This window comes from Schistocerca cancellata, chromosome 4 (assembly GCF_023864275.1).
Source record: "Schistocerca cancellata isolate TAMUIC-IGC-003103 chromosome 4, iqSchCanc2.1, whole genome shotgun sequence".
Taxonomy (NCBI): Eukaryota; Metazoa; Arthropoda; class Insecta; order Orthoptera; family Acrididae; genus Schistocerca; species Schistocerca cancellata.
In genome coordinates, this window is record NC_064629.1 from 685211078 (window position 1) to 685233721 (window position 22644).

Here is a 22644-nt window from a genome sequence, read left to right on the forward strand (position 1 = left end):
CATACAGTTTTTCCTAATGTTACCCTAGTTTCGTTACAGCGTCCACCACCGGACCCAGAATGATAATGGGGCATCGGACACTCATTCAGATGGGTGGATACCCCTCTTACTGCAAAGGAAGGAATACTGTATACGCTAGCTGGCTGCAAATCACGTAAGCTTTGCTGACGTGATTCATGCGAAACAGGGTAGCGTAATACACTGCGACGCGTGTTTTTGTGATTCACAGGTTTCTGTGAAACACCACGAGTTGAAGTGCGCTACAGGACAGCACAGTTTACTGCGCGTGTCGCGTGGTTTCACAAACTAAAGCATCTCTCCTAGGCATTCAGAGTCCTCCAGCTCAAGAATGCGAAGTATCTCGCTCATATGACGCTGCAAGTCCTTGTTACTCTAAGTAAGGCAGTGTCTGATCCTTTAAACCGAACTTATAAATATTGTGAACAATTTTCATAGGTAATTTTCTAAACCTACTTATACAACTCTTGTCAAGATTGAGGTTTGATGAGCCGTAAAACAAGTCAATAGAGACGAAGTGTACAATCATCCAGGAAAAACAGTGGGCGGAAATCGGCCGTATTCTTTCGACAGGAACTGATACGACATTTGAACTACGTGATTTCGGAAAATCACTGGAAATCTAAAATCATGAAGACTGGACGAGGATAGTAGGATGCTACTTGCTTTTTTGACACATCCTGCGATATTGAGAGAGTATTCCAAATGTTTGCTTTTTAATTTTAGATAAAATTCGAGCTGTTTTGTTATATGAAGTTATTTCCTGTCATTGAGATTAGATAATCGTTTATCTTCCCTCGACAGTTTGAGTGCAGTTCAGCTGCATCGATCGATGATGGGCCATTACGCCGGATGATCATAAAATTTCTATTATCAGCTCAAAGAACCGTGGCGATGGTGTCAGTCCTCCATATATATTCATCCTTCAGTGGAGTATATTGTTTCTAATGATGGCTGACTTGGGGGAGACTTTTATTGTATAACTGCATTTTGAGTGTAAGGAACCGCCACACTACGGAAATCACCTCATTGTCATTTTGGAAATGCGTGCCTCGCCATGGTTTCTTCATTCTAGGAAAGAGGTAGAAGTCACTGAGAGCCATGTCAGAAGAATACGAGCACAATCTGTTAGTATCACACCATGCCAGTCCCGTCCTAAAAAAAGCATTTACTTCCACTTTATTTTATGGTGTTTGAATCTTAATTTTTTTTTACATGGAATGCATTCGCAGTTGCAAATATGGACTACCACCAGCCGTATAATGGAATGACGACAACGAAAATTTGCCCCGGATCGGGACTCGAACCCGGATTTCCCGCTTATCACGAGCAGTCACCTCACCATTTTTTATTTTTTTATTTTTATTTTTTTTAAATTGATCTCATTTTGTTCGTTTTTGTTCGTTGTATCTGGTCGGGGCGGACGTCGCAAGACACCCGTTTCAGTTCGTCGTTGATCCATTAACTCAGTTTTTTTATTACAAAGGGCAGCTAACCCTCTGACCGAACACGCTGAGTTACCTTGCCGGCATTCTTTCGACAGGAACGCCCCATTTGGCCGTCCGAGCACGAATCACGGCCAGATCCAAACTTCCCTATATCGTCAGCCATGTGTCTACAACGTATACTCATACATCCATTATGTATATTCCCGTACAGGGGGCACATTTTACTTGAAAGTCACTTGCCCGGTGTCGGCGGATAAATATGATATTGCAGTGCCTGTGTTATTCCGAATTACGATGCAATGTTCCTTCGGACACGCAAGCATGTCCACAGAAACTTTGCATCATAATTCGGAATAAGAAAGGCACTACAGTATTGTATTAATTTTTTTTAATTTTTCGGATGAGGTGATCCACATGTTTTCACGTCTTGCTTTTCTACTTTGTCTCGAGGTCATAGATATACATACAGTAACCGTCCACGGTGATTATGCATCTAAAGAAATCGTCCGTATTGGGTAAATGATTGTTCACGCTGGTCGTTCTTCGTGTTAACTGGTCATTCAGAATTAACGCCTTAGGCGAAGGTAGCTGATGATACAAAAAGTGTGTGTATCGTCTTAATTGTACGATTGGATTGTGATTTACTATCGGAGAGATCACAGTTCGTAGTAATTGACGGAAAGTAATCAAATAAAATAGAAGTGATATCTCGCGTTCCCCAACCTATATAAACGATTTAGAAGACTATCTGAGCAGCCATCTTAGATTGTTTGCAGATGATGTTGTCATTTACCGTCAAATAAAGTTATCAGAAGATCAAAACCAATTGCAAAATGATCTAGACAAGATTTCTGTATGGTGCGAAGAGTGGCAGTTCGATCTCAGAGGTTATTCACATGAATACTAAAAGGAACCCGTTAAATTTTGTTTACATGATAAGTCACACAGATCTAAAGGCTGTCAATTCAGCTGAATGTCTAGGAATTACAATTACGTACAACTTAAATTGGAACGATCACATAGTTAGTGCCGTCTGAAAGGCCAACCAAACACTGCGTTTTATCGGCGAAACTCTTAGAAGATGCAACATGTCTTCTAAAGAGACTACCTACACTACGCTTGTTCGTCCTCTGCTAGAGTATTGCTGGCAGTATGGGATCCCTATCAGATTGAACTTACGGAAGACTTCGAAAAAGTTCAAAGAAGGGTAGCTCGTTTTGTATTATCGCGAGAGAGTGTCACGTATGTGATATCTACGCGAGCTGGAGCGGCAGTCATTAAAACAAAGGCGTTTTTCGTTGCTGAAAGATCTTTACACGAAATTTCAATCTCCAACGTTCTCCTCTGAATAGGTAAACATTTTGTCGACACGCACCTGCAAAGGGAGAACTGATCATTGTCATAAAATAAGATAAATCAGAGCTCACATGGAAAGCGTTAAGTGTTCATCTCTCCCGCGAGCTATTAGAGTGTGGAACATTAAAGAAATAGTGTGAAAGTGGTTCGATGAATGATTCTGCCAGGCACTTAAGTCTGAATTGCAGAGTAGCCGTGCAGATGTAGATTTGTTCATTTAGAAAACAACGATAATTCAGTTCTTCTGGAGACGCCAGTAACTGTTCAAATGTTTGTTTTGAAAATAATTTAATTTTCCGGCACAATCACACACAATTTCAATACGAAAGCATCTATTTCGGTCGCCACCGGGAGTATTCAGATCGTAAGACGGATGCCGCAGTTCACTCCGAGCACTGAGGAATCGACTGCGTGGTTTCCTTAGTGGACGAAATGGACTCCGGTGTCTGTCGTATGGTCTGAAGACGGCCGGTGAAATCTGAAACCGGTAATTTCGCATTTAAACTGTGAGCGAGTGTGAGGAGAATAAATTACATTAAAAAAGGCGTTCATTTTTTAAAATATTGTCTGACATACCACACTATTAGAATTATGCAAGTGTGAACTTATCTTGTTCTGTGGACCGTACTGTTCGTGTGTGCAAAGTATTTCAGTTGCTGGCCGACACGTGATGCTCACAACGTTGTCTAGAAACGAGCCGTTCGTGTTGTATTGACAGAGCTGTGTGTCAGGCTACGCTAGCGAGTGGCAACCGTGCAGCGCGCCCGTCTTCGTCATTACACGCGGAGGAACGTCCACGCCAGCCGACCTCCAGACCCTTCAAGTGCCACTTGTTGTAACGGTCTGCGCCGCTTATCTGCCCCTGCTGGCCTAGCTTCTCCTCACAATGACAAAATAGCATTAATGTGACAGTTAGGCTCCGTTAATACGACAGTTGAGGAGAAATTGCAGTGACACGCAAAAAGTGCAACACCCGAACTTGCCAGCAAATCTCAATATTCAAGCATCGTGTAAATCACGTTGATGCATCTTAAGCGTGAGACTAATGTATTACCTGGCAAAGGGAACTGAAGACCTGATCAACTGTCAGCATCGTCGTTTTTACTCCCAGGAAGGAGGAAGGTAAAGTTCAGATTTTGAGTTCCAAAGAAGGCAGATGATGACAAGTTTGAATATTACCGAATCATCCGTTGAATAAACATTGAGTGCAAAATACTGACACGTATTATTGACAGAAAACTGGAAAAACTGGTAGAAGCCGATTTCGGGAAAGATCAGTATGGGTTCCGGAGAAATGTAGGAACTATGAGGGACAGGGTGCGATTTGTGCTTTTACCAGTGGGGGGGGGGGGGGGAGATGTCTTAGGGGGTTAGTAGAATTATATATATAACTAGCTTGGACCGTGGCGTTACGCATGGTTAAACAGCTATTTATAAATAGATGTTAATGCCGAAACTCACTACTGATGCGTATGCACTATCAGAAAAGCCATCCCTTGTTATATGTTTAAAAGTACATTATAGGTAAAGCTTATTTACAAAGTCATCTACATATGGGTACAAATATACGAGGGGAATTCAAAAGGTAGAGGCACATTTGTGAAAAGTTGTACTTTTTCTGATGATAGAAAACTGAAACATACAATAGTATTGCCGGCCGTGGTGGCCAAGCGGTTAAAGGCGCTACAGTCTGGAACCGCGCGGCAGCTACGGAGCAGGTTCGAATCCTGCCTCGGGCATGGATGTGTGTGATGTCCTTAGGTTAGTTAGGTTTAAGTAGTTCTAAGTTCTAGGGGGCTGATGACCTTAGAAGTTAAGTCCCATAGTGCTCAGAGCCATTTGAACCATTTGAACTAATAGTATTAATAATAAGTCTTATTAAAATCTTTCAGTGTTCGGCTCCACAAATTTAAATTATATGTAAAGTTTTACTCCAGTGGGTGGAAAATAAACATCCCAGGTTGGGATGCATAAACTAAAACCAAAGGAGGGGATGGTCTGATGCAGAGGGGGGGAAATCCCCCCCCATCCTCCCCTGCAAATCGCACACTGGTGAGGCAGCACTGACTGTACGATTTATCTTAGAATACAGCGTTTGGAAAGGCTGACTAGACTACTCTCATTGACATTTTTAAAGTAGCAGGGTAAAATACTGGACCGAAAGGGTATTTACAACTTGTACGGAAATCAGAGTGCAATTATAAGAGTTGGAGGACATAAAGGGAACCAGTAGTTGAGAAGGAAGGGAGACAGGGTTGTAAGAATTAAAGTTCAGGAAGAACAAATAAAAACTTTGAGGTTAGGCGATAACATTGTAATTCTGTCAGAGACGGCAAAGGACTTGGGGTAGCAGCTGAACGGAGTGGGAAGTGTCCTGAAAAGAGATTATAAGATGAACATCAGCGAAAGTAAACCTGGGGCAAACGGAAAGTAGACGAATTAAATCATGCGAAGCTGAGGCAATTAGATTAAGAAATAAAGCACTAAAAACAGTAGACGGGTTTTGCTGTTTGGACACCAAAATAACTGAAGAGGGACGAATTAGAGAGTATGTAAACTGCAGTCTGGCAATGTCAAGAAAAGCATTTCTGAAAAAGAGGAGTTTGTTAACATCTAATACGAATTTCAGTGTAAGGAAGCCGTTTCTGAAGGTAATTCTCTGGAGTATAGCCTTGTACGGAAGTGAAACGTGCAGGATAAGCAGTTCAAACGAGAAAAGAACAGACGCTTTTGTATTGTTGTGCTGCTGTGGGTGGTCGAAGATTAGAGGGATAGATCTCATAAATACTGAGGAAGTGCCGAATCGAATCGAGAAGAAATTTAATTTATGGCACACCATGACTGAAGGAAGTGGTCGGTTGATAGGACACATCCTGAGGCATCAGGGAATCGTAAATTTGGTGTTGGAGGGAAATGTATGTGCGTGTGTGTGGGGGGGAATTGTAGAGGGAGACCTAGGCGTCAGTACACTAAGCAGGTTCAAGTTGATGTAGGCTGCAGTAATTACTCAGAGACGAAAAGGATTACACAGGATAGACTAGCGTGGAGAGCTGCACCAAACCAGTCTTCGAACTGAAGATCAGAACGACAACAACCGAAAGCATATTCTCCATGCTTGCACTTTGAAGTAACAACAAGCACTCAGTTACCTGATCAAGTTAGTTTCTCCTACTGACGTCCGTTGATCATCGATATTTACAAAATATTTATGTCGGGAATTTAATCATCTATGTTTCAATATCGACACTGAAGTCTTTGAAACTTTGTAATATCGATGTTAAAGACAAAATATTGACCTGCGATGACAAAAAAGCCATGCTACTTGATACCTCAGTCAATTATTTTTTCGTTATTTAAACGAATCCTTTTTGAACATGTTCCGTAACGACATCAGTAAAGGAACAGAAATAGCATTTGGGGAAAAAAGTCATATATCGTGTTTTGCTCACATGCTTAATTTGGTAACAAAAATTATATTGAAAAGACTGAATAAGTGCCTAGGTTTATTACCTGTGAAAAGGATAGTATTTTTGTTCAAACAAGTGTAGTAGCAAGAGACTAACTACAGAGAGAATGAGACGTCAAACTAATTCAAGAAGTATCCACTAAATGAAATTCAGCGTTTTATGTGATAGGTAATTTTCGGAGTTCTGCGTCCAGTGATTAATAACGCCTCCATGACGGTGTGTCTGGACGCGATCGTCGACCTAATTTTAACAATGAACGTCAATCTTCCTACAAGCCGATACGATTTCATTGATCCGCGGTCCAATTTCGGTGATCCTGCGCCCGCTTTAATCATAATTTCCGATGTTGTTGGGTGAGCATGGGAGCACGTTGGGGTTGGTCTAGTATGTGCTGTAACTTTCGTATGGCAGCGAAACTTGGTAGATATGCCAATACTTAACGTAAGGGATTTACGCTGGAAAAAATTAGGTCCAGTTCTGGCCACCAGGTACAAATTTGGTGTTGTACAGCATCTCGTGGAACTCGCCGGTGCTCATATTGAACAAACTGTGTGAGTGGCAGTTGTGTGACCTTTCCTGCTCACACCCCGTTCCTAAACCATTACATATGGAAACATTTCTGTATGTTATGAAACGGTTTCACACATTACGAATATGAATGACGACGGCTATACGATTTCCTAGTAACATATGAAAATTTGTACCGGACAGGGACTCGAACCCGGATTTCCCGCTTTACGCAAGCGGTCGCCTTACCCGCCTCAGGCATCCAACCATGCCTCCAGACCGCCCCAAACTTCCATATGTCCTAGTTTCTACATACCACAGTGTTCGCGAACAAATCGTATGGTTACCGCACAGGGAGAGACATTGTTTTGCTCGTCAGATTGCCTTGCTTTGGTGTGAAATACAGTAGGGAAGTGTCTGTATTTTACAGTGTCTGTGTAATTCGATGCTATGCATCCAACTATACAAACATTGAAAAATATAGACAATGCCCTACTATTTCTACACATCTTCGGTGTATTTACAGCGCCAGATTTGCACCTGGTGGCCAAAATTGAAACTATTTTTTTTTCAGCGTAAATCGGCTCCGTGTTAACGCATTAGATTATCTACCAAGTTTCGCTGCCATATGATAATTACTGCCCTCACTGGATCTCTGTGAGTAGCTGCACTTTAATTATAACCATCGGCAATCAAAAACTGTACTTTAGCGTTATCTTGACTATACTTGCCAGGGCGCATATAAAAAAGAAAAAAAAAACTGAAATTCCTGTGATCTGCAAGGCGGTTACATTATAAGCGAGGCGTAATCGCATAGTATAGCAAACGTAGATGAAAGTGTGTGGCAGGGTAAGTAGCGAATGTGTTGTCTGTTGCAGATGGCGCGCTACAAGCAGGCGGAGTTCGACGACGACGCCAGCAGCGTCGGGTCGGTTCAGCTGACCGGCACTTCGACGCCCGGCGGCCCCCGGATCCGATTCCGCATGGTAAGGTTTTCTCTCACTGTGGCCTTCATGTAGAGCCGCATTTTTGGTACTTGCCTGCTATGTTCTTGTTGGGCGCACATTATCTTACTGAAATCGAGCACAACTACGTAGAATTTATAACTCGACCAAGGGAGTGCGTACACGAACACGGTATTTACACAAGGTAGGTAGAAATTTGACAGATAGGCCAATTCCGGCTAATACGCTGCCACTGACCGGCGCCCTGTGACGTCACCAGAGAGACAACAGCGCCATGGACTTCAGTTTTCCATTGTGCTAAGCGTTGACTGTGGTATTGCTCGGTGTCTTGCTCGTGCTGATCATATATAATCACACCTTGTAGTTCTGGTGCATTTATAAACACTGTTCTAATTATTCGGACCGAAAAGTTATACAGGGTGGTCCATTGATAGTGACCGGGCCAAATATCTCACGAAATAAGCATCAAGCGAAAAAACTACAAAGAACGAAACTCGTCTAGCTTGAAGGGGGAAACCAGCTGGCGTTATAGTTGGCTCGCTAGATGGCGCTGCTGTAGGTCAAACGGATATCAACTGCGTTTTTTTTTTAAATAGGAACCCCCATTTTTTTATTACATATTCATGTAATAAGTAAAGAAATATGAATGTTTCAGTTGGACCACTTTTTTCGCTTTGTGATAGATGGCGCTGTAATAGTCACTAACGTATAACTACATGGTATCACGTAACATTCCGCCAATGCGGACGGTATTTGCTTCGTGATACGTTGCCCGTGTTAAAATGGACCGTTTACCAATTGCGGAAAAGGTCGATATCGTGTTGATGCATGGCTGTTGTGATCAAAATACCCAACGGGCGTGTGCTATATATGCTGCTCGGTATCCTGGACGACATCACCCAAGTGTCCGGACCGTTCGCCGGATAGTTACGTTATTTAAGGAAACAGGAAGTGTTCAGCCACATGTGAAACGTCAGCCACTACCTGCAACAAATGACGATGCCCAAGTAGGTGTTTTAGCTGCTGTCGTGGCTAATCCGCACATCAGTAGCAGACAAATTGCGCGAGAATCGGGAATCTCAAAAACGTCGGTGTTGAGAATGCTACATCAACATCGATTGCACCCGTACCATATTTCTCCGCACCAGGAATTGCATGGCGACGACTTTGAACGTAGTGTACAGTTATGCCACTGGGCACAAGAGAAATTACTGGACCATGACAGATTTTTTGCACGCGATCTGTTTAGCGACGAAGCGTCATTCACCAACAGCGATAACGTAAACCGGCATAATATACACTATTGGGCAACGGAAAATCCACGATGGCTGCGACAAATGGAACATCAGCGACCTTGGGCATTATGGGAGGAAGGATAATTGGCCCCCATTTTATCGATGGCAATCTAAATGGTGCAATGTATGCTGATTTCCTTCGTAGTGTTCTACCGATGTTACTACAAGATGTTCCACTGCATGACAGAATGGCGAAGTACTTCCAACATGATGAACGTCCGGCACATAGCTCGCGTGCAGTTGAAGCGGTTTGAGTAGCATATTTCATGACAGGTGGATTGGTCGTCGAAGTACCATACCATGGCCCGCACGTTAACCGGATCCGACGTCCCCGGATTTCTTTCTGTGGGGAAAGTTGAAGAATATTTGATATATTGATCCACCGACAACGCCTGACAACATGCGTCAGCGAGTTGTCAGTGCATGTGCGAACATTACGGAAGACGAACTACTAGCTGTTGAGAGGAATGTCGTTACACGTATTGCCAAATGCATTGAGGTTGACGGACATCATTTTGAGCATTTATTGTATTAATGTGGTATTTACAGGTAATCACGCTGTAACAGCATGCGTTCTTAGAAATGAAAAGTTCACAAAGGTACATGTATCACACTGGAACAACCGAAATAAAATGTTCAAACGTACCTACGTTCTGTATTTTAATTTAAAAAACCTACCTGTTACTAACTGTTCGTCTAAAATTGTGAGCCATGTGTTTGTGACTATTACAGCGCCATCTATCACAAAGCGAAAAAAGTGATCCAACTAAAACATTCATATTTCTTTACGTACTACACGAATATGTAATAAAAAATGGGGGTTCCTATAAAAAAAAACGCAGTTGATATCCGTTTGACCTATGGCAGCGCCATCTAGCGGTCCAACCATAGCGCCATTTGGTTTCCCTCTTTAAGCTAGACGAGTTTCGTTCTTTGTAGTTTTTTCGTTTGAAGCTTATTTCGTGAGATATTTGGCCCAGTCACGATCAGTGGACCACCCTGTATAATAAGAGGGTTAAACTTAGAACTAGAATGCTCAGATAAGTAGAACGTTGCACAGCCAACTTAAACCGTCTTCGTAGTTACATATATATACCATTTGTAAAAACTGTCAGGTCAACATAAAATATATTACGGAAAAAATAAAATTTTAACCACAGTAATATGTCACATCACAAATGCTACGCAAGCTAATATGTAACGGTGATTTTACTTCATACGACGTTTGGTAAATTAGACTTTAAACAATGTACTCAGCGATTCTGGTAATGGAGATATGAGGCCTTCTTTAAAATTCGAAGTATCCAGTCATGATCTAAGACTCCTTTAGTAGCAGGCAGGCAGTTTCTTATTTCACCTCCCAGTGAATTTTCAATGTTCTTTCCTTTAATGACAATGTACCTGTGAGGTAATTCAGTGTACTGAGAGCCGAATATCCACTGGGAAATACTGAACAACTGCATGAGGAAACAAATTGCCGTTATTATAGCACGATTTACCGGTTAAAGTGGCACCTAGTTTGACGCATAACTGACTGGAGAGTTTTCATAATCTGGGTTGGTTTCTTCAATAGCTTATTATTACTTGAGGAGACAGAAGTATCCTTTTCTTTGCCATTCAACGCCCCAGACGTGGACGAAACAACTTACTTTGAGCTGGAGGAGAACTATTTAAAATCTTCGAAGAGGTACTTCTCCTTACCTCCGATAAAATATTGATAATCGAATAGTTTACATCTGCTAATGCGATACTTCAGTTTACGGTGGTGGCCCGCAGCTAATTTTCGGCATGGAAACAGCCAATATAATACGTTTTCGACGTCACAATGACTATTGAGTTCTTTGAAAGAATAAAAAAAGATATTGAAAGAGCTGATGGTTCTAATGGCTGTGAGCACTATGGGACTCAACTTCTGAGGTCATCAGTTCCCTAGAACTTAGAACTACTTAAACCTAACTAACCTAAGGACATCACACACATCCATGCCCGAGGCAGGATTCGAACCTGCGACCGTAGCGGTCGCGCGGTTCCGAAAGAGCTGAACTACGCATTTTGTCTGTTACTTGGTACAAGGGAGCCAAAATTTCGAATGTATGGAAGTAACTCGGGCTATTCACAAATAAAAATTAATTCTCAAACCATCGGATTCGTGACAGAATCATATGGGTATTCTGTAGCATATTCATTGTTGAAATTGCCAAGAAACCATTTAGGCCTACTGGACGAAGGGCACGTTTTAAAGGTGTCATGACCGTGACAAACATAGTGATACAAGATCTTCTGGATCATCTGAAGAACGAGCTTTCAATTGCTTTTCATATTTCAGAAGCGCATCTAAGTATTCCTGGACACGCTCGCCAAAATGTGTGGACAGCTGAACAGTCACTTTCTCATCACTCCGTGAAAGCTGTGAAAATATATACTAAAGAAAACGTGAAGATAATTTCATGGAAGTCGTAAACGATACTTGTGAAACTCGAGATACACCGAAGGTGAGATGATTTGCGTACAAACTGAATACGGCCTCACCATTAATCTTGTTTTAAGAAGATTTTTGACAGTTTGTTGTGCCTTGATTGTAGGAAGAAGGATAAAACACAAAGCATTCTGGTAATAAGTTTTGGCCTCCGTGATTTTAGTCATTGGTCCCAGCAGCGACGTAAGAAACGTGGGGGGCATCCCACATATTGAATGCTAGGTTGAACAAAGACTGACTAACGAATAATTTTTCCATACTTTTCGGTCTTGGTGCATTCCGCTATAATCTGACAACGATAAAAATAGAAAGCAGCACGCTCTTTGTAATTTCGGGAGGAAGACGGTTCAAAGCCACGTCCGGCCATCCTGATTTAGGATCCAACTTGACGCTCAATAATTTCGTATTCAACGATGCAGGCGAAAGGCCATCTATTCCTGTCACTCTTCAACCAAAACATTTTTACTCTTGAAAACAAAACTGAAAAGGAGCATTCTTATAATTTTCCAACAATATCTCCCTCAGATACAGTTTTTTCCCTTTTAAAAATCAAATTTCTCCCTTCTTGAAAATTAATAATTTTTCAAACTTTCTAATTCAAATTTCCATTCTATGAACGTAAAATTCTTCCGTCTGTGAGACTTTAATTTCTATTCGATCGAAATTTCTTATCTTGTGTTCTCGGACGTCATTTTGTACCTTGCGTGGTTTATTTTGCCGGCTAATGAAAATCAAATCCTCTCGACAGCAGACAGTTTGCACCCCCAAATACGTCCTCGTATTTACTCTAGGTAACCAGGAATGTCGGGTGACGCACACCACTTTTCCAGTCGAAAGTAGGACCGACTTATCATGCTATTGGGTAAAATATTCTCGAGGTAAAATATCCTCCATTCGTATCTCCTGCGGAGAACTCCTCAGGAGGATCGTGTGATCGGGAAAGTTAAATCTGGTGTTACAGAATGAATTTTCGCTCTGCATCAGAGTGTGCGCTGGTTTGCTTGGAAGATTAAAACTGTGTGCCGGACCAGGACTCGAAACGGGGGCCTCTGCGTTTCGCAGGCAAGTGCTCTACCGATTGAGCTACTCATCGCCGGCCGAAGTGGCCGAGCGGTTCTAGGCGCTACAGTCTGGAACCGCGCGACCGCGACGTCGCAGGTTCGAATCCTGCCTCGGGCATGGATGTGTGTGATGTTCTAAGTTCTAGGGGACTGATGACCTCAGAAGTTAAGTCCCATAGTGCTCAGAGCCACTTGAACCATTTTTGAGCTACTCATCCGCAACTAACGCACGAACCTTCCCCCCCCCCCCTCCCCCTCTCCTCCTTCCTCACAGCTCTACTTTCACTAGTACCTTATCTCCTACCTTCTATACTTTCACAATCCTGGAAGAAAGGCTAATGCGGGACGTGGTATGTGGGAGAATTTCTGTGAAATTTGGAAAGTGGGAAATGGGGGAATGGTGGAAGTAAAGCATGAAAAAGTGTCGTGAGTCGTTCTTGGATAGCTCAGTCGGTAGAGCATTAACCCGCGAAAGGCAAAGGTCCCAGGTTTGACACCTGATCCAACACATAGTTTTAATTTGTCAGGAAGCGTTTAAAAAGAGAAATGGATCGGTATAAGTTAAATATAATGGGATTGGGTAAGTGTGTTGGTTGGCAGAACAAGGCTTTGGTCAAGTGGATACAAGACTGTAGACACAAAATCAAATATGGGTAATGCAAGAGTAGGCCTAGTAATGGATGACGTTCTGGTTCCCTCTGTGTTTATTTGTTCTGGAGATTTGTTCGATGGCCTGTTTTATCAGCCTCAGCCTGTATATATTTAGCTATTTCGCAAACCTAGGTCTTTTGCCTCCGCAAGGAAAACCAAAACTTGGGGTGTTGTGTCTTACTGGTTTTCCGTGATCAGTAGTTGACGTACTCACAAACAGATGCACTGTGTGCGGTCGAATGCGGCACCTGGCAGGCTGATGCAAATCAACTACCTGACTATGCGGGTCGCTGTGGCTCTGCACGTCCGTGGCCGAATGCTGCCGGAAGCAGGCTTACTAGCTGGGCCCAGTTTGCTCCGCACCTTCGGAGGGTGTTGACGTGGAACGCCACTGTTCCGCTCACAGCAAGTCAGTTTTCTCGTTTACCTTGCGTATAGTGAAGACAGCAAGATCTAAGTATCTCTCAACAAAGTTAGCATTCTCACGCTACACTGGACATGATAACAGAGAAGTGTAGATTACGGAACTAAGTGCAACAGAAATGGTCACTTTAAATACTGCGGACAGAATCGACAGTAATCTAAGACAAGCTGAAGACGTCGAGATGATGAGTCATGAGAAAAGCTTGCGGAAACGACTGATGAATGACAGCGACAACGCGCACGAAAGTGGTAAAATGCTTTGTGCAGATGCAGAAAGTCACACCGGATGCGGCGGCTTTAGTAAGGAAGACACACGTCACATGGAAGCTGCTGTAGCGCATGCAGAACCGGTAAGTGATCGAGGCATAATCGGTACGCCAAGTAAATGTGCACGCTCAGTCTGGTGTTAGCCCATTTTATATTTTCATTGAGAACAAGGAAAAGGAACTGGGTCAGTTACACTCTGTCTTTGATACATCGTGAGTATAGTGGGATGAATAAATATCGTCGTTCATGTAGAAGGAATTGAACATGATGCAGCCTAATAGCTAGAAGATTACCTTCAATAAATAAATATATGGCAAATATAATAATATCGTTAGACAGCAATCGCATAACAACGGAAACTGGTTCTGGAGATGCTGCAGACGCTTTAGTTCCTACTCACATTTTTCAGTATAGTGATATGGAGGTTAATATTTCACCTTTCATACCAACAAAGCAACGTATAGAGCCTGTAGAAGAAAATTTGGAAGTTATCTTCAGCAGTGTACAGTAAATGCGAACATTTCAAAAAGCCCCACTCCAGTACTTTTAATAACACTGAAGTCGCAAAACAGACCAGTTTACTTTCCTACTCACGGAGTAAGACAGAGTGTGGTTGTCTTTCTACCTTTCAATATCTGAAATGTTTGAGATTTACACACGAAAGTAGAGAGTACCATAGATAACTTAAGTGTTTTCATTGTGAAGAGACTCATAAAGGTGCTGAATGTGGCCGAGCTAAAGATACTTTACTTACAAACATTTGCTGCGCAACGCATGACAATACTGCAGACAAAATAGACCCAGAATTGACCAGACCATGTGAAATACAGAGAAAAAGAGTAGGGTTCGATGTAACCTCTGTTGAGTTGGTGGTTAGTTTCAGATGGACAGCTGTGGTTATAGAGCAGATGAATAAGACGTTACAACACTTGCCTGCAACACTCTTGACCTTGGAATCGCTTACCAGATCTAGCATACACATAACCTAAGTCGACCCAAGCTGTCAAGCGACGTGAGGCAATCTGCAGACAGTCAAATCATATTACTCGCAGTTTTATAAGGCTTTGCGACAACGAAAAGGCTAAGGGTAACCAAACACAAATGCAAAAGGTTACCAAATGTGCTGCAGTGAATTACACGATACACGTAATTTCTTAAGACATATAGAGTTTATTTCCATATTACTGTCTTACTATCTGTCATTTTCAGCAATAAATTGTGTTCTCATTGTCCACAGTGTTCTCAAGACATCTTTGTTCCTAACATCATTTTGTCCCTTCTCTGCAAGTGACTGTGAATGGTTTTGCTTAATGCTCCATTTTTCGTTTGTGCTTAGTGCCAGAACTGATTCCTCTCTCTCACTCTGTAGCATGACAAGGCCCCCTGCAGCCCCCCCATCCTAAGACACACTTCACTTCGTCAAACGGAGGTAGACAGCAATAAGATTTTCTTTTCAAGATGAACAATGTTATTTACTAACTGCCCTTTATGAGGTAGGACAGAGGAAATACAAGATAACCCGTTGTCATTATTTCTCTTTTTCTTCCTTTCTGGGTAGAAACATTTAACAGGTACAGGGAGACGAATATGGATTTCAGAAATAAGCGGAACGTTGACCATAATTTTGCATCTCAACGGAATTAGGACTGATATTTTTCGAGTATTCTTCTGCTGTAAAGCAAGGCATTAAACAATAAGAGTTCTAGCAGTGGATTTAATTGTGTCGACCGAAAACCAAAGAAGGAATAATATTACACTATGTAACAAAATGAGTGTAATTACAATAGAATGGAACAAGCAATATATATTTTTCGGTGTCCATTATCCCTGAGTGGATCATTCATTAGTAACACACGCTCGACGTTGGTGTCATTATTTTCAGTGTAAAGAAATTGAGATAAAAGCGCCTTGTGTCAGATGAAAACTGTTTTCTTGGATCCTTTTGTGTATACGACATCTTTAGACAAATACTGGTATATGTGAGCAGATTGCAGACTTTTAACAAGACATTCTCTCCCTCGTAAAGAAGAAAAGGGAAGCGGACACAGTTCAGTTATACTTTACTACCCGCAAAGTCAGTGATACTCTTTCCTCACGCCACAAAAGTTACATCTTGCTTTATATTCCAGCGTTAAATGAAAGACTTCTGTCATGTATTGAGATATAGTAAAAAAACAAGTGGAAGCGAGCGACTGGGTTATCGCTGCTATGCCTCACTTCCTGGGTGCAAGAATCTCATAATTCAGGCCATGAGTTAACAAGCGGAAGACATGCTCAGAGAAAAGCATTATATACGTCAACACTATTAACCTTCTGACCTCGGGTGATATGTCAACCACTTCAGGAAACAACGTTTAGGCGAAATGAAACTAAAAAATGGTTCAAATGGCTCTGAGCACTATGGGACTTAACTGCTGTGGTCATCAGTCCCCTAGAACTTAGAACTACTTAAACCTAACTAACCTAAGGACATCACACACATCCATGCCCGAAGCAGGATTCGAACCTGCGACCGTAGCGGTCGCGCGGTTCCAGACTGTAGCGCCTAGAAACGCTCGGCCACTCCGGCCGGCCGAAATGAAACTGCTAGCAGGATTTTCAAGCTGACGTTGCAAGTCTAGGTGAACTCCTGAACCATACTTCTCACCCTGAAACTGACTCTGCTAACTATTTTAAACTATGCAGGAAGCGTCATTCATTAGTGGATTACGGGATGATCGTGAAATATTGCGAAAATTTAAAACTGTGTCTTATTTCCGGATCCAAGCCCAGATGCACTTCTCTAACAGACAGACCTCTTCCATCTGAGCTCTCTGAGCTCCCCTCAAAATTAGATTTCTATGTCTTCCCACCTCTCGGGGAGTACATCCAACATTGTCGAACATGAACGTTTTGGTGGTGAAGGTCTTACGGAGGAGAGAATCTTCGGTGAATCGACTGGTCTACCGGTTCCCCAGACTTAAATCCCATTGAACACGTGTGGGATGTCTTGGACAGATGTACTGCAGCACTTGCACAAGCGACAACGACCCTCCAGCTACGCCCTACCACAAAAACTCCTTACGAACCTTGTGGCCAGCACGAGAGTATGTTGCAGAGCACGCAATCTACATCTACATCTACATCTACATGATTACTCTGCAAGTCACATTTAAGTGCTTGGCAGAGGGTTCATCGAACCACAATCATACTATCTCTCTACCATTCCACTCCCGAACAGCGCGCGGGAAAAACGAACACCTAAACCTTTCTGTTCGAGCTCTGATTTCTCTTATTTTATTTTGATGATCATTCCTACCTATGTAGGTTGGGCTCAACAAAATATTTTGGCATTCGGAAGGGAAAGTTGGCGACTGAAATTACGTAAATAGATCTCGCCGCGGCGAAAATCGTCTTTGCTTTAATGACTTCCATCCCAACTCGCGTATCATATCTGCCACACTATCTCCCCTATTACGTGATAATACAAAACGAGCTGCCCTTTTTTGCACCCTTTCGATGTCCTCCGTCAATCCCACCTGGTAAGGATCCCACACCGCGCAGCAATATTCTAACAGAGGACGAACGAGTGTAGTGTAAGCTGTCTCTTTAGTGGACTTGTTGCATCTTCTAAGTGTCCTGCCAATGAAACGCAACCTTTGGCTCGCCTTCCCCACAATATTATCTATGTGGTCTCTCCAACTGAAGTTGTTCGTAATTTTAACACCCAGGTACTTAGTTGAATTGACAGCCTTGAGAATTGTACTATTTATCGAGTAATCGAATTCCAACGGATTTCTTTTGGAGCTCATGTGGATCACCTCACATTTTTCGTTATTTAGCATCAACTGCCACCTGCCACACCATACAGCAATCTCTTCTAAATCGCTTTGCAACTGATACTGGTCTTCGGATGACCTTACTAGACGGTAAATTACAGCATCATCTGCGAACAACCTAAGAGAACTGCTCAGATTTTCACCCAGGTCATTTATATAGATCACAAACCCTATTAGGTGCCATATCTCGTCTTTTGTAATGTCCAGGGGACTATCATACAACGCGGTGACTTCAGTGTAATTACGTACTTCTTTCAGTTGCCGTCTGTATTATAGTGTAGCAGTTCTTTGTAGATATGGTTCAAGTTTCATCGAGCTATGTTACTTGGCAGTGATACATGATGTGAAAGGTATTTTGTCCGTAAGTTTTACACACCAGTGCATTCAGTGAGATTCTATTTCATGGAATAACTCTGTAGCAGAAAAAGGTATTGTTAGCTTCAGCTTCTGCGTATGCAGTCAACTTACTCAATAACATGCATTCCATGTGATAAAGTGGACTGCAAGATGGATTTTTCGAGGGCAGAAAAACGGAGAGATCAAGTTTGTGAGAGACGGTGCAGTAGTTCAGTTGCAGACAAATGGGGTAAGGGATCAATCCTGTTTTACGCCTTTATCACTTAGCCACCTTCGTCGATTGCATTGCACAGAGCTGTAAATATTGACTGTGATACGTGCTGTGTCTTCTTTACAGTATAAAAACTTTAATTTATAGAGAGCAAAAAGATGTCGGTGACAAAATTAGGTACGCGGGGAATGCGAAGAGCGCCGGACGCCTTAGTGTATGTTGCGAAAGAAATGAGTGGACGCGTTGTTGTGGCGGAGCAGCCAATTGACCTTGCCCCACAGTTCAGGCCATTTGCGCCCAGCAGCTCCGCGGACGTCTCAGCACGCCGCAGTAGAACTTACGGTCGACGATCCGAACAGTGACACGTATTCATCGTGCATTATCTGAGGAATGTTGAAAGACATATAAAGACTATCTCTTGACGTACCCAACATTTTCTGACTCCGTAACAACAGAGCACTCGCTTTTTTTCTTGATGACCACTGGCGCCAAGATACTTTCTACGACGCTGATGTAAGTGTGGGTAGAAGCACAGCTGAGGGCATAGGAAGTCTACGCACAATATCGACGCCAAGCTGCTGGACCTTCAAATGTGATATGGAAATAGCATCAGTGGTGATACGAGGACATTAACGCAGAATACATATTGCACCCTGGCAAGAACAGTGACATAACTGAAGATGAGTGTCGTAGGACCGTTGCTATTCACAATATACATAAATGACGTTGTGGATGACATCGGAAGTTCACTGAGGCTTTTTGCGGATGATGCTGTGGTATATCGAGAGGTTGTAACAATGGAAAATTGTACTGAAATGCAGGAGGATCTGCATTGAATTGACGCATGGTGCAGAGAATGGCAATTGAATCTCAGTGTAGACAGGTGTAATGTGCTGCGAATACATAGAAAGAACGATCCCATATCATTTAGCTACAATATACCAGGTCAGCAACTGGAAGCAGTTAATTCCATAAATTATCTGGGAGTACGCATTAGGAGTGATTTAAAATGGAATAATCATATAAAGTTGATCGTCGATAAAGCAGATGCCAGACTGAGATTCATTGGAAGAATCCTACGGAAATGCAATCCGAAAACAGAGTGAAGTAGGTTACAGCACGCTTGTTCGTCCACTGCTTGAATACTGCTCAGCAGTGTGGGATCCGTACCAGATAGGGTTGATAGAAGAGATAGAGAAGATCCAACGGAGAGCAGCGTGCTTCGTTACAGGATCATTTAGTAATGGCGATAGATAGATAAACTCCAGTGGAAGACTCTGCAGGAGAGACGCTCAGTAGCTCGGTACGGGTTTTTGAAGAAGTTTCGAGAACATACCTTCACCGAGGAGTCAAGCAGTATATTGCTCCCTCCTAGGTATATCTCGTGAAGAGACCATGAGGATAAAATCAGAGAGATTAGAGCCCACACAGAGGCATACCGACAATCCTTCTTTCCACGAACAATACGAGACTCGAATAGTAGGGAGAACCGATAGAGGTACTAACGGTACCCTCCGCCACACATCGTCAGGTGGCTTGCGTAGTATGGATGTAGATGTAGATGTAGATGCAATATTTGAGAAAAATCGGCTTCAAGAATTTTATAAAACTTATGCTGGTGCTGATTTTGCATTTAACATTTGACGATTCCACTGTGGCTGCAGTACACTAGGACTTTGTTTTTATAAAACAGATCTCATGATGGTCATTATAGACCGAAACCGGTAATCTGTTACCAAAAAGGTTGTGACCATAGACGTAAATTAAAGGAAACTTATTACATTGAAATAGTATATGCTTTTTTAAAATTTCAAATAACTTTGCGGCAGTAGATTCCAATATATTCCACACAAAATTAATATGGACATGTAACTCTGTTCTCGTCGAATATGCAGTGTTAAAAGGTAATTATTAATTAGTTCTTTGAGTTGAGTCTCTTTTCTTGCCTTTCTAATTTTTTTTGTTGTGGCGCCTCATGTAATATTTTTAGCAGTTTTCCACAGAAAATAACTTTTTTATTTTTATTTTCTATAACACAATACTACATTTGAACCTCCTTAAATCAGAATCGGTACTTAAGTTAGAATAAAAAATAAAAAACAAATTGAAATTGTTTTATTGGAAAAATACAAAATAGAAAATTATAATTTATGAAAATTAATACAGTTTAATAAGGAACATCAATTAGGTACAATTTAAGAAAGACGACTTACGAAAACACAGACTCATAAATGGGCTTATATAATGTAGGAATACTTTTAGCAGTGTTTCAGCATGAACTTTCATTATAGCAGAAAATCCATTGTTTTCTTGTACGCTGCAACGCACGAAGTTTCGTAGTATGTGGTATTTACAGCATCTACATCTAAATCTACATTTATACTCCGCAAGCCACCCAACGGTATGTGGTGGAGGGCACGTTACGTGCCACTCTCATTACCTCCCTTTCCTGTTCCAGTCGCGTATGGTTCGCGGGAAGAACGACAGCCGGAAAGCCTCCGTGCGCGCTCGAATCTCTCTAATTTTACATTCGTGATATCCATGGGAGGTATAAGTAGGGGGAAGCAATATATTCGATACCTCATCCAGAAACGCACCCTCACGAAACCTGGCGAGCAAGCTACACCGCGATGCAGAGCGCCTCTCTTGCAGAGTCTGCCACTTGAGTTTGCTAAACATCTCCGTAACGCTATCACGCTTACCAAATAACCCTGCGACGAAACGCACCGCTCTTCTTTGGATCTTCTCTATCTCCTCTGTCAACCCGACCTGGTACGGAGCCCACAATGATGAGCAATACTGAAGTACAGGTCGAACGAGTGTTTTGTAAGCCACCTCCTTTGTTGATGGACTACATTTCCTAAGGACTCTCCCAATGAATCTTAACCTGGTACCCGCCTTGCCAACAATTAATTTCATATGATCATTCCACTTCAAATCGTTCCGCACGCACACTCCCAGATATTTTACAGAAGTAATTGCTACCAGTGTTTGTTCCGCTATCATATAATCATACAATGAAGGATCCTTCTTTCTATGTATTCGCAATACATAACATTTGTCTATGTTAAGGGTCAGTTGCCACTCCCTGCACCAAGTGCCTATCCGCTGCAGATCTTCCTGCATTTCGCTGCAATTTTCTAATGCTGCAACTTCTCTGTATACTACAGCATCATCCGCGAAAAGCCGCATGGAACTTCCGACACTATCTACTACAGCTGTAATCGTCAAAACAGTGTCTCTTCCTTCAGGCATGCATGCATGTCTGAGGAACATTGTAATATTAGATAGAGACTGTGTATAATACAGATATTGCCGCGTGGGATTAGCCGAGCGGTCTTAGGCGCTGCAGTCATGGACTGTGCGGCTGCTCCCGGCGGAGGTTCGAGTCCTCCCTCGGGCATGGGTGTGTGTGTTTGTCCTTAGGATAATTTAGTTTAAGTAGTGTGTAAGCTTAGGGACTGATGACCTTAGCAGTTAAGTCCCATAAGATTTCACACACATTTGAGCATAATACAGATATTGTAATAATAAATGATATTAAATGTGACGTTCAATTGACCTTATACACGAAATGTTCCACAAATCAGAATGTGCCGCTCTTGTTGAATGGCCGATCCACACATGCCAGTGACACTGTTCTTGCCGTGGCGAATCATGGAGTAGCCTCCAACAAAGCTGGCACAACTGCCCTGAAGTGGAGATACTAAGAGATAGAGATGTAACGTTTTTTGTGCACGTTGGGTCTTTTAACATGTATTTTTCAGTGACATAAACTAGAAATTGCCGTTTTTTGAATTGTGTCACTTTCCTTTCCGGAGTGCGATATAGTGACTCCATATTTAAGGCGTTTTTATACGGGAACACGGAGCCAGTGTAAAGTTGCGCGGAGCAAGTGGCTCAGATGAGCCAAACGATCCATATTTAGCGATATGTCCTCATTTTTTGAAGTACTATCTTACTTTCATATAACATCTGAAGGAAATGCCTAACAAAATTTTATTTCACTAGTCTAAGCGCTAGCAGATGCTAAGTACTCATTAGCTCAATTCGATTGTAAAGGAAAAGGTTCCGTTTACTGATAAAAAGTCTCTCAATCATGATCTTAAAATACATTTTTAAGACCACTACGTATTTAGGTGTGTATACAAACCATAACTGGCCAAGTGGTCAGGGTTTTTATTACGCTTGATTTTATTAAGTGAGAGCGGTAAGAAGATCATCATTCCACGTTTTCACCATAGCTGGAATTACTGGGTGAGCGGAACTGTAAAGCGCTGATTTATCCATGCTGTCTAGAAATTGACTGCAAATTATTAAGCTC

General features: G+C 42.1%; 1 protein-coding gene across 3 annotated transcripts in view; it reads left to right on the top strand.

The window, feature by feature from the left end:
* LOC126184691 (endothelin-converting enzyme homolog) overlaps nucleotides 1–22644 on the top strand; it is a 416586-nt gene that overhangs the window by 150567 nt on the left and 243375 nt on the right. For all 3 annotated transcript variants that reach the window (XM_049927185.1, XM_049927186.1, XM_049927188.1), the window contains exon 2: nucleotides 7675–7782. In XM_049927185.1, the coding sequence (XP_049783142.1) occupies nucleotides 7675–7782 (108 nt within the window). The remainder of the gene's footprint in view (nucleotides 1–7674; nucleotides 7783–22644) is intronic.